The sequence below is a fragment of the Bufo bufo genome, chromosome 1, assembly GCF_905171765.1.
Source record: "Bufo bufo chromosome 1, aBufBuf1.1, whole genome shotgun sequence".
Classification (NCBI taxonomy): Eukaryota; Metazoa; Chordata; class Amphibia; order Anura; family Bufonidae; genus Bufo; species Bufo bufo.
The window spans coordinates 45822043-45834753 of record NC_053389.1 but is presented as its reverse complement, the minus strand read 5'-3'; the positions used below and the strand labels follow the sequence as shown (position 1 = coordinate 45834753).

The 12711-nt window shown below is 45.2% G+C and overlaps 1 protein-coding gene across 3 annotated transcripts; it reads right to left on the bottom strand.

Annotated features, from left to right (window-relative positions):
• Positions 1-550: 550 nt before the first annotated feature.
• CDA (cytidine deaminase) lies at positions 551-10048 on the bottom strand. Of its 3 annotated transcripts, none has more exons than XM_040422574.1 (5): positions 9805-10048; positions 7437-7687; positions 6664-6775; positions 2749-2806; positions 551-1513 (listed from the first exon to the last, which is right to left on the bottom strand). In XM_040422574.1, the coding sequence occupies exons 1-5, from the start codon at positions 9930-9932 to the stop codon at positions 1406-1408; spliced, it is 657 nt and encodes a 218-aa protein (XP_040278508.1). In that variant the 5' UTR covers positions 9933-10048; the 3' UTR covers positions 551-1405. The 3 variants fall into 3 exon arrangements, with proteins under 3 accessions (XP_040278508.1, XP_040278521.1, XP_040278516.1); XM_040422587.1 differs by having other exon boundaries at positions 7437-7681; XM_040422582.1 differs by having other exon boundaries at positions 7437-7684; positions 9805-10044.
• Positions 10049-12711: the final 2663 nt, after the last annotated feature.

Below are 12711 nucleotides of genomic sequence, written 5' to 3'. Positions count from 1 at the left end.
AATGTAACAGCTCCCCCTGCAGACAGAAGTGTGAATTGTTGTGCAGCACTAGGTGACAGATACAATGTAACAGCTCCCCCTGCAGACAGAAGTGTGAATTGTTGTGCAGCACTAGGTGACAGATGCAATGTAACAGCTCCCCCTGCTGACAGAAGTGTGAATTGTTGTGCAGCACTAGGTGACAGATACAATGTAACAGCTCCCCCTGCTGACAGAAGTGTGAATTGTTGTGCAGCACTAGGTGACAGATACAATGTAACAGCTCCCCCCGCTGACAGAAGTGTGAATTGTTGTGCAGCACTAGGTGACAGATACAGTGGTCCCTCAAGTTACAATATTAATTGGTTCCTGGAAAACCAAGCGCTGGATGGAGAGCCCTGCTTTATACAGTGAGGATTCTGGGCCTCAGATGACATCTGCAGGTCATTGCTGGTACTGCACATTTTTCCATTTTTTGATGGGAGGGGAAGGATGACCTTGGTGAGCATCTTCCAGTCATGTCATATTTCATTGCGACCGGAATATTTGAGAAAGGTGCTTGAGCCACATTTATTATCATATTGGATTTATTAATTAAATTTTACACTGGAGATTACAGATCATAACAATAAAAATCATCAGCACATATCAGTCCTGGACTTGTCTCGTGTCAACTGGTTTGAAATTCTATTCAGCTGTGTCTTAGCCCTTTCTGTTGCTGAGAGTGAGTAGCAATATAGCCGCCATTACTCCTCTCTTGGACAAATCTGCCGCGGCATACTCACCATAAAGGCTGACCATACCACTGCTATGGGGCTGGTGGGGAGATAGGTTTCTGCGCTAAACTCCTTATGCTTCCCAACATAAATCCACAGCATTTTCTGCAGTCGCCACTAGGGGGAGCTGACTGCAAAGACATTTTAAAATCTTCCATTGAGTTTAATGGTAACTGTATAAATTCCTATGCACTGAGCGCCAGCTAGTGGTGACTGCTGGCAAACAGTTTTATCATGAAGGGAATCAGAGATGTATCGGGGGGAATTTATGAATGCATTTGTGGCAGTTGTTACGTCATAAAATAATTTGTAAATCGGTCAGAAATAGCACTGGGGGGCCCATAGTACGCGTTGCTATAGGGTCCTATAATATCTGTGTATGTTACACAGCAGTATGGGAGATGGGGGGGGTGTATTATTGCCCCAGATAAGTCATTCAGGACCCTGGGAAAGCTGCGTTAGCCCCCTATCTCAGGAGGAGTTGTGGGGTGTCGAGCTGTCGTAGACCCCAGACTGTGATGTCGATGAGACCGCCCCCCCATCGCTGTATACAGGGGGATCGCACAGCCTCCGTCTACCTCTAGGATCAGCCCTATATCCCATAAATAACACTATATACATCGGGTAAATATTCATCTCATTCCATGGTATTATTTCAAGTTCTCGGGTCCAAAGGACATCGGCAGCAGCTGCTGAAGTGTCTTTACCAGGTAGGAGCCACTGGGCTTGGTGAGGATGATCTGCAGCTCCGAGCCAAACTGGAAGAATAAAACACAATGCTTCATAAGAGGGGATCAGTACGCTGCTCTTAAAGAAGCACTTCCACGAAAATCTTTATTTTCTAACCTGTTAGAAGGTACATGATGTAAACCATAGTGAAATTAAAGGCTAATGTACACCTTTAGGGGAATTTTTTGTTAATTATTGCACTCATTTTGAGCTAAAAATCATTTTTTAGATGGGTATTTATTACAAATGTGGAGCCCTTTTCTCTGTACAGAGCTAAGATGCTCTAACAGAGGAATCTGAATTTTCAATCTGTCAGCCAGCATATCTGACGGCTCCTTATTTTATGCTCTCTGACCTTATTTACACTTATTATTGCTCAGTTCTTATCTTACTGATAAGAATGTGGCTTACATAAGTGTTTATGACCTCTTAGTAATTTAGGATGCACACAGCTAGACAAACAATTAACTCTTTGTGACAGAACTGCTCTATATTTTTAATAAAGACCCAATAAAAAAATGAGTAAAATGCAATCATAAAAAAAATTGCCTCCGAAAGTGCACATAGTCTTTAATCTTCTTAGCAGTGACTGTATTTGTGAGTTATAACCTCCCTTCTGCTCCTCGGCTGTGTCATGTGACCAGCACTCTGATCTGCAACTGACACAGGACAGGAAGTCAGTTACTTCTCTATTCATTCCTATGAGACTGACATTGAGGCTCCCATAGGAATACACAGAGAGACTGGCTTCCTGTCCACACATAAGATGCTGTGTTATTTGGAAAGTCAGAGTGCTGGTCACATGACACAGCTGAGGATCAGAAGGGAGGTTATAACTCACACACAGACACTGGTAAGAAGATTACCTCCACCACAGTTTACATCATGTATCTTTCTAACAGGTCAGAGAATAATCATTTTTGTGAGAGTGCTTCTTTTGTGGGATCTGCCAGGAGTGCATCGCCATGAAGGCGTTCATTGTGCGCTCCAGACTCCTTCATTTGATAGGTGAATGGAGTTTGTTGTGCCTTAAAATTGTGCTTGGACTTCTGCCTGGGAGAGGGGAAGAGAGAGCTGCATCGTTTAGTATCTGGACACAGAGCAGATGGCTACACACTGTCAAATATTAGGAATATATAAAGAAAAATGGGATGTTTTCTAGAGGGCTGAAGGTCATCCCCTATACATTACGTGTGCACTCCCTACAATCAGAATAATATGGTCAGGTGACAATTCATTAATTGATCAGTAATAACTCTCGTACCTCCCTCATGACTTGTCTGCAGGCGCCACACGGGGTTATAAATTCTTCTTCCACATCACTGCAAGAAAAAAGAGGGACAACGTCATCCACGACAAAACGCTTCTTATATCCGTATTCTGTAATATAGCAGTTGGCCCCTAGAGGGCAGCAATGTCCCCTTACTACAAGAGGGAGGGTATATTGTACTGCAGGAACCAGATAGGCAGGACGCCACCAGAGACAGCAGCAGAGGGGAGCAGCTCGCTGCTTTACAGAAGATGTTTTTACCATATTTCTGCCCCCACTTTTTGACCGACAAAAGTATAGTACAGAAATGGCCCCATGGCTATTAAAGGGACAGTACCCTATACAGAAAGGAAACAGAAGTGCTGTGATCCTAATGATTTACCAAACCTGACACTTTATATCGGGAGGGCACTGTCCTTGTATATATGTACCCCCCGGCCGGGGTATACATTACATAGCGGTTGTTCATACATTCCGTAGATATTTCCATGTCATAACAGATCAGTGACAACCAGGAGGATACGGACTGTACGTGGTTAATAAGTAACTGGAGCTTCAGGGTTAAATCGGTTATCAATCATTAATCCCCGGGGTCAGCTCACTGCAATCATTCACAGCACGTCAGCTTATTGTGGAAGTAAAACGCAGCTATTGTTCTCTGGTATCCGCCATTATTAAAGAGGAGCTGCCCCCTCTCCTGTCCGTTTTAGGAACTGCTTGCACCCCCCATGTAATAACAATTCTGGAGCATCTGTTCTTATAAGGACGCACAAACGTATTTCCTTTCAGTGTTTTTTTTTCCGGACCGTATGCGGAACCATTCATTTCAATGGGTCTGCAAAAAAAAAACGGAAGCTACTCTGTGGGCATTTCGTTTCTGTATGTCCACATGTCCGCTCCACCAAAAAATAGAACATGTCTTATTATTGTCCGCATAACGGACAAGGATAGTACTGTTCTATTAGGGGCCGGCTGTTCCGTTTCACAAAATACGGAATGCACACGGACGTCATCCGGATTTTTTGCGGACCGCAAAATACATACGGTCGTGTGCATGAGCCCTAACTGTGTGCTGTTCCTCTATTATGGCTATTATAAATTGATAAATAAATTGCCAACTGGGTGCCACCATTGTCGTCAAAGGGGTGTGTCCGTGCACAGTCTGCCACCGTCACCCCCCCAACTGTTAACGCCCAGTTGGCAGTTTATTCCTAAACTTCTAATAGGGATAATAGAGGAGCAGCACAACCTACAGTTAAGAGAAAACATACCCCTAAGGCCTCATGCACACGACCGTTGTTGTGTTCCGTGTCCGTTGTTCCGTTTTCCATGATTTTCTGCAGACCCATTGACTTTCAATGGGTCCGTTGAAAACTCGGATAATGCACCGTTTGTCATCCGCGTCCGTGATCCGTGTTTCCAGTCCGTCAAAAAAATAGGACCTGTCCTATTTTTTTCAAGGACAACGGTTCGCGGACCCATTCAAGTCAATGGGTCCGTGAAAAAACACGGAGGCACACAAGATTGTCATCCGCACCCGCGCGTCCGTTTTTTTCCTATCATTTGCAAGGCAAACTTGACTTAGATTTTTTTTTCACTTTTCATGTCTGGTGATCCTCCGAAAATCAAGGAAGACACACGGGAAAAAAAACGGATCACGGAACAACGGAACCCCGTTTTGCGGACCATGAAAAAATACTGTCGTGTGCATGAGGCCTTACCCGTCATTTCCTGTGGGATACAATTATTTCTTAAAACAGACATGTCAGGAGAGGTGAGGGGTGTCCGTGATGACATCCGTAGTTCATCCGTGAAGGATCCGTGTATTTCACGGACACTGCTAGGCTGAAAATTAGTTTCCAGAACATCTCCTACCAATGAAAACCAGAGACCAAACACGGATGGCATCCATGTTGCTTCCCTGCTTTTCACGGACTATAATGTGCACGAGGGATCCAGACTCACAGAGGACGGACGGCGCGCTTCTGGGCTGAGAATTTAGGAGATTTACCAAAACTGGTGTAAAGGAAAACTGCCTTAGGAGTTCTGAAAAATGAACGATGGAATCTGATTGGAGTAGTTTTTCGCCAACATTTACGCCTTTTTCCAGGCATAAATGTTAGTAAATTTGCCGGGGCGGGGGCGTACACGGAGCACAGGGGCGTTGTGCTGGCGGTGCTCCTAGAGCTATGGCCAGCCCCTCGGTGCTCCAAAAAGGGCATTTACGTAAATATAAAAACACATTGGGGCACATTTACTAAGGGACTCCCCTTTTTTTAACCATACCTGCGACAATATTTAGTTGCGCGGTTGGTTTTATGCCATGTCTGCCAGTTGGGCGGGGCGGGAGCGTGTCCGTCGCCGTGCTGGGGCCAGAACTTCAGCCTCGGAAAATGTACTAACTTTTAAGCGTAAAAGTTAGCGAAAAACTTACGCCAGCCAGGGGATGGCGTCGTTTTTATGCCAACCACAAGAACTGCCAAATGCCTGCGCATGGCTCATCATCAATTAGACACACCCAATGGCCGCACAGGGGAACACTGCCATAAGACCGGCCTAAAAACCCATTCTTAGTAAATGTGCCACATTGTCACACCGGCATTTAAAAAGTCACATCACGCCCATTATAGTCTATGGGTCCGTGAAAACCACGGATGCAACATGGATGCCCTTCCGTGCTTCATCCGTCTTTCACGGATCATTAGGAAGAGATGCTTTGAAAATTATTTTTCATCTGCGCAGGGCCAGTAACACGGATGACACACAGACAGCAAAAAACGGACACACAAACCCAACACGGATCCATCATTGACCACCTTTTCACGGATTTAAGCGCGGACACGGACGTGTGAATGAGGCTTAACTTTATGGAGTTTTGTTTGGACATCACTGGTTTGGAGCCACATTAAATATTATATATCAGCATCGTCTAGGTGAGAGCGACCTGTTGCTCTGTTCATCCTGAGCTTCCTGGTTCAGGAGCAGAATGTGATATATAGAATGAACAAGCGAATGTAACCCGGATTAGGCCATTCTGGGTCTGGGGAAAGCTGGGTGATACCCCTCCGGTGGCAGCAGGAGACCAGAGGTTATTCTCAACCTGAGAGGAATGCAACAAAGTAACAAAACATTTACAGAAATGTACAAAGTGTCAGGTGGGTGAACCTGGGGGCCGGGGCCGGGGCCTATCACCGCTAGATACAATGTAATAACGTGACCAGGCTTTTTGTTAAAATATCAGTAAAATCTTTACAGATCTATAAATCTTAATTGTGATTTTCTGCCTGATAAGAGGTAAAAAAAAAACTCCCGATTCGGCACAAAAGAATTTACGGCTCGCCCCTTAAAGTTTATTGAGACCTTGGACTGGACCTGCCGCGGTCACCTGTGCTCAGATCTGGATGATTGCATCCCCCGTGGGGTTCATTTCTATAGATGAGAAATCTATTGTAACCTCACAGAGAGCGATGATGTTCATCCTGAGCCTTCTGGTTCATGAATAGAATGCTGGATCTACAGTTAGTACTGACATTTTTGCAAGCATGAAGAAGAGGCCTTAACTCGACAAATGTTAGAGACCATTCATGGTCCGGACGACCACCTCTAGGGGCAGTATAGTAGAATATATCAACCGCCCCCCTTAGTGGAACCCTCGAACCCCCCTGGAGGAAGTAAGAGAGAGGCCGGGAACGGGCAAAGGAGGCTAAAACAAGGAGGTTGAAATAGGTATTATAAAACATGTCTGCTTTCTTTCAGCCACAGCGCCACACCTACCCACAGGCTGCGTCTGGTACTGCAGCTCATATCCATAGAAGTGAATGTGACTGAGCTGCAGTACCATACACAACCTGCAGAGAGGCGCGGCGCTGTTTCTACCAGAAGTTTGTTTCCAGACATGGTGTCACTTACCTGGCTATCGCTATGGCGACAAACTTTTTGGCGCCTTCGGTCACGGCCGTCTGAATGGCGGAACGTTCCGCGCAGATCCCCAGCGTGTAACAGGCGTTCTCCACATTGCAACCTGCAAAATCGATCAGGCGTCATATAGGTCGGAGGGATGGAGGCGCCCCCCCCCCCCCCCCGCGACATGGCATTATAAATGGCGGCACGACTCAGTGATGGGAGGGGCTGTGACAACCTCTCAGTCAGTGGTTGTCAGTACTAGGAGATGATGGAGGATACTGGGGTGACGGGCTATCATGCTGGAATTACCCAAACCGGGAAATGTCTCAGCTGGGAGACGTTTGCACTGACACGTCTGCAGGGGATTTACGAGAACCTTGCGTCTGACGCACACATTACGCCATGGCCGCCGCTGACTCATATCGCAGAGTCGGCTCTGCTTCACGGATGTGGCTCAGCTTTAAGTTATGACATTTCCCATCCTCCTTGTGTCTCCTGTAACAATTATTAGGAAATCCTGTGCAACAATGTAACAAGTATCAGCGCGTCTGTTTAAAGCAGGCATGCTCAACCGGCGGCCCTCCAGCTGTTGCAAAACTACAACTCCCATCATTCTCGGACAGCCAACATCTATCAGCCTACAGCGGGGCATGATGGGAGTTGTAGTTTTACAACAGCTGGAGGGCCACAGGTTGAGCATCCCTGGATCTCCTGTATTAAAGGGGCGGGGGGCCAGTGCCCTTTACATTTTAAAGGGCTAAGTAAGATTTCATATTTACCCAGGAAAATCCTCCCGTCCTGACTGAGGAGAGCGGCTCCGACCCGGAAGCTGCTGTACGGGCAGTGGGCTTTGGCTTTGGCTTCGTGGCTCTTTTGTACGAGTTTTCGGATCATTTCCGGCTCCAAGTCGCGGTCAGGTTCGCTGAAGTGTGGATGACCATTGTTGATGAGGACGCCGTCTTCCTGGTAGCGCAAATCTTCATTCATCTTCTTAACGGAGCTCGCAGTTCTACCCTGAACTTTCCTACTGCTGGAACAAGCAACAAGGAAGATATCAGCACGAGCGGTTTTTATCATTTTATTGCATATTTTATAAAAGTGTTTTATTTTTTGAGTGAGATTCACACCGATCTGGGGGCGCTGGCTGTTTTTTTGTGGCCCGTATGCAGAACCATTCATTTCACCTGGCCGCAAAAAAACGGAAATGACTCAGTGTGCATTCCGTATCCGTATGTCCGCAAGTCCGTTCCGCCAAAAAATAGAACATGTCCTATTCTTGTCCGTTTTGCAGACAAGGACAGGCATTGTTACGCGGATGAAAGCGTCCATGCACGTGACCGCATGCTCTCCGAGATATATGGTCTATGAGCGGGCAATATGTCCCAGAGCGGCGTGGATGGCGTGCACGGGAGCGTCATACTATGATGCGGTGTGCATCGGGCCGCCCGTGGCACTCATAAGACATACGAGTGCGGGACAGTAGTCTCGCGGGTGGCCCGCCGCGCACAGCATCATAGTATGACTCCGCTCCCGTGCACACCATCCACGCCGCTCTGGGACATATGGTCCCCTTATAGACCATATGTCTCGGAGGGCATACGGTCATGTGCGTGGGTCCGTTTTCTGCAAAATACATACGGACGTGTGTAAAGAGCAAATACCTTACTGACTGACTCCAATGCTGAAAGAGTATTCAAAAGCAGCACCAACATCCCCTACGAGGTCCCACCGGTGGATCCACATCCAGTGCTCAGCAAACTCGGATGTCCGCATCTCCCTCAATGGCTTCTTTCATTAAATTGATCCAAAAATCTACAAAAAAATTTTTAACGACTATGTTCTGTAACTAGAAGAAGCCATTGAGGGAGAGGCTGCCGTCCAGTGAGATGCCGCCACTGCTCAGCCATGCAGCTTGTGGACCTCTCGTTCCTTCTCTCCGGAGGACCGTAGAGCAGACGTCTCAGACATAGCGATTTTCTGGGAACCAGGACCCATCTTCTGGGGAGCGAGGACATGCCGCTCCTCTCTCTTCCTCAGCTAACACTAGACCCCTAAACAAGGGGTGGACCTAAGTCTATCTCCTAGGACAAGAATAGAACGCGTTCTATATTTTTGCGGAGCCACAGAACGTGGCACATGGAGTGCAGTCCGCATCTTTTGCAGCCCCACTGGGTCCACGTCCAACCTGCAAAAGATGCGGATGGGATGCAGACAAAAAATACGTGCATTGTGCGCTTGAGCCCTTATCCATTAAATAACGACACTGGTTGCAATACATCAGAACATTATACGGTTTTGCAAGTACCTTATTCTGGGCTACTGCGCTAGGCTCAGTTTTTGGCGTAAAAAAAGTTGCAAGACCCCATTTTCACTCTGCCCTCGACACTAGGTAGTGGCAGGGACCCCCCAAACCCCCTCAAATTTACTATCATTTACAGGTGTAAATGACAACTGAAATCGACTCCAGTCAGTAGTAAGTAGGAGAGCGGACTGGGGAGGATGTGCCCATGACCAGACTGGTGTAGTAATAATAATAATATATAGCGCCAACATATTCCACAGCGCCACGCTGCTAAATAACCCCAAAATACTTCTATTAAAAGCCTGCTCACCAGGGTCAGGGGTCAACAGCGACAGTAAAGATCTCATTATTTACAAACTTTAAAGAATGATTTACTATTATTTGTAATTAGTAGGAAAACCAGACCCCAAAACTAAGACCCCTGAACAGATTCAGCCCCCAGACCAGATCTCTAAACCCGGTCATACTCCAGAACCGACCCCCTAAACTCATCCAGATCCCACATCAGACCCATAAATGCAGATATCCCCTGGTCGGCTCTGCTGTGCCGGGTCAGTGTATTGTCCTTGTATACCTGTCGGTAGGTACTGTATATATGTGCGGTATATATTATATTGTGTCATATGTATGCAGTATACGATGTATAATAATGCAGGCTGTGTATTCCCTGGTCGGCTCTGCTATGCCGGGTCAGTGTATGGTCCTTGTATACCGGTGTATAGGTATATATGTGCGGTATATATTATATTGTGTCAAATGTATGCAGTATACGATGTATAATAATGCAGGCTGTGTATCCCCTGGTCGGCTCTGCTATGCCGGGTCAGTGGACGGTCCTTGTATACCTGTCGGTAGCTCTGGCTGGGATTCTTCCTCCTCCTTCTGCTTCAGCCACAGACTGAGACGTCCCAGGAAAGGCAGCAGCATAACCTGAGGTGGCGTCGTCCGCCCGTCCGCTGCTCTCGGAGCTCATTGGATGAGGAGTGACAAACAGCTCGCTGTCCCTGGACCCCCCCAGGACTGCACAAACAGCAGCGCGGAACAATAGGGGTGGTGGTCATGGCTGGAGGGGTCAGCAACCTCCGGCACATCAGCTGTTTTGAAACTACAACTCCCAGCGTGCTCCATTCTCTTCTTTCTCTTCTATGTGATTTCAGAGAACAGCTGAGCAACTGTGCATGCTGGGAGTTGTAGTTTCACAACAGCTGGAGTGCTGAAGGTGGCGGCTGCTTCTGCAACAAATCAAGTTTTACACGTTTCAAGATCATTGCTTGTTGTCAGTAAACAGCAACCGTTCTGCTTGCAGACCTAATACATCCCACAGCTGATATTCGTTACAGTTGTATCCACTCTAGACAATACTCTCTGAGCTAAACACTGCAGCCTCACACATCTCTCTCCTTTCCCGATAGTTTGTTACAATGTATCAGTGCAGGTAAATTGTATCAGTCTGGAGTCCAGGCTGTTTACCTCACAGAGGATTGCCTTGGTTGGAAACTATGTAACGACCCCTCAGCTGTGAGACGCATCAGCCTCTGGAAGTAAACAAAAATGTTTCCATTCACTTACTGCCGGCAAAGATCTTACAATGCAGAGGAATTGAGACACAAAGTATATTACAAAATTGCAGTTTTCAGCCCAGCTTTATCTCGTCTTTTTAGGGTACTTTCACATTTGAGTTAAAGTATTCCGGTATTGAGTTCCGTCCTAGGGGCTCAATACCGGAAAAGAACTGATCCAGCAAAATGGATCCGGTTTCCCGATCTGCGCATGCGCGGACCTTTAAAAATGTGGGGGAAAAAATACCGGATCCGTTTTTCCAGATGACACCAGAGAGACGGATCCGCATCCGGATCCGTCTACAAATGCTATCCGTTTGCGCACAGATTTCCGGATCTGGCAGGCAGTTCTGGCAACGGAACTGCCTGCCAGATCCTCACAACGCAAGTGTGAAAGTACCCTAAGATCTGTGCTTGCTCTCAGTGAGTCGTAAGAGTCTTGTTCACATCCAAAGACTGATATTTCTCACAGCTGAGGGTTTGTTACATTGTATCCATTCTAGACAATCCCCCTTATGAGAGAAACAGCTTGGACTCCAGACTGATACATTTTTACCAGCGCTGATACATTGTAACAAAGTATCAGGAGAGACAGATTTGTGCTGCTGATGTGTAAGGATGGGCCCACCTGCGGCAACCAATGGGCGCACAAGTTTGCCGCAAACTTATACTGCCCATGGTTGCCATGGGTGGGCGTGGCTTGGCTGCATGTGGGCAGCTGCACCATGAGGGTCACACCCTAACCCTTTGGTTACCTGAACACGTTGCAGACTACGCTTGTTTTTCCGTGCAGAAAAAAAGCGCATAAAAGGTTATTATATAAAATGAGAATGCTCGGACTGGGAGAAGACGTCTGTATGTGGGTAAGTAACTGGCTGAGTGATAGAAAACAGAGGGTGGTTATTAACGGTACACACTCAGATTGGGTCACTGTCACTAGTGGGGTACCTCAGGGGTCAGTATTGGGCCCTATTCTCTTCAATATATTTATTAATGATCTTGTAGAAGGCTTGCATAGTAAAATATCAATTTTCACAGATGACACAAAACTGTGTAAAGTAATAAACACTGAAGAGGACAGTATACTGTATATATACTACAGAGGACAGTATACTGTATATATACTACAGAGGACAGTATACTGTATATATACTACAGAGGATAGTATACTGTATATATATACTACAGAGGACAGTATACTGTATATATATACACTAGAGGACATTATACTGTATATATATACTACACAGGACAGTATACTGTATATACACTACAGAGGACAGTATACTGTATATATATATACTACAGAGGACAATATACTGTGTATATATACACTAGAGGACAGTATACTGTATATATATACTACAGAGTACAATATACTGTATATATATACTACAGAGGACAGTATACTGTATATATATACACTAGAGGACAGTATACTGTATATATATACTACAGAGTACAATATACTGTATATATATACTACAGAGGACAGTATACTGTATATATATATATACACTACAGAGGACAGAATACTGTATATATACTACAGAGGACAGTATACTGTATATATATATATATACACTACAGAGGACAGTATACTGTATATATACTACAGAGGACAGTATACTGTATATACACTACAGAGGACAGTATACTGTATATATACTACAGAGGACAGTATACTGTATATACACTACAGAGGACAGTATACTGTATATACACTACAGAGGACAGTATACTGTGTATATATACTACAAAGGACAGTATACTGTATATATACTACAGAGGATAGTATACTGTATATATACTACAGAGGATAGTATACTGTATATATACTACAGAGGACAGTATACTGTATATACACTACAGAGGACAGTATACTGTGTATACATTACAGAGGACAGTATACTGTATATATATGCTACAGAGGACAATATACTGTGTATACATTACAGAGGACAGTATACTATATATATATACACTAGAGGACAGTATACTGTATATATATACTACAGAGTACAATATACTGTATATATATACTACAGAGGACAATATACTGTATATATATATATACACACTACAGAGGACAGTATACTGTATATATATATATACACTACAGAGGACAGTATACTGTATATATACTACAGAGGACAGTATACTGTATATATATATACACTACAGAGGACAGTA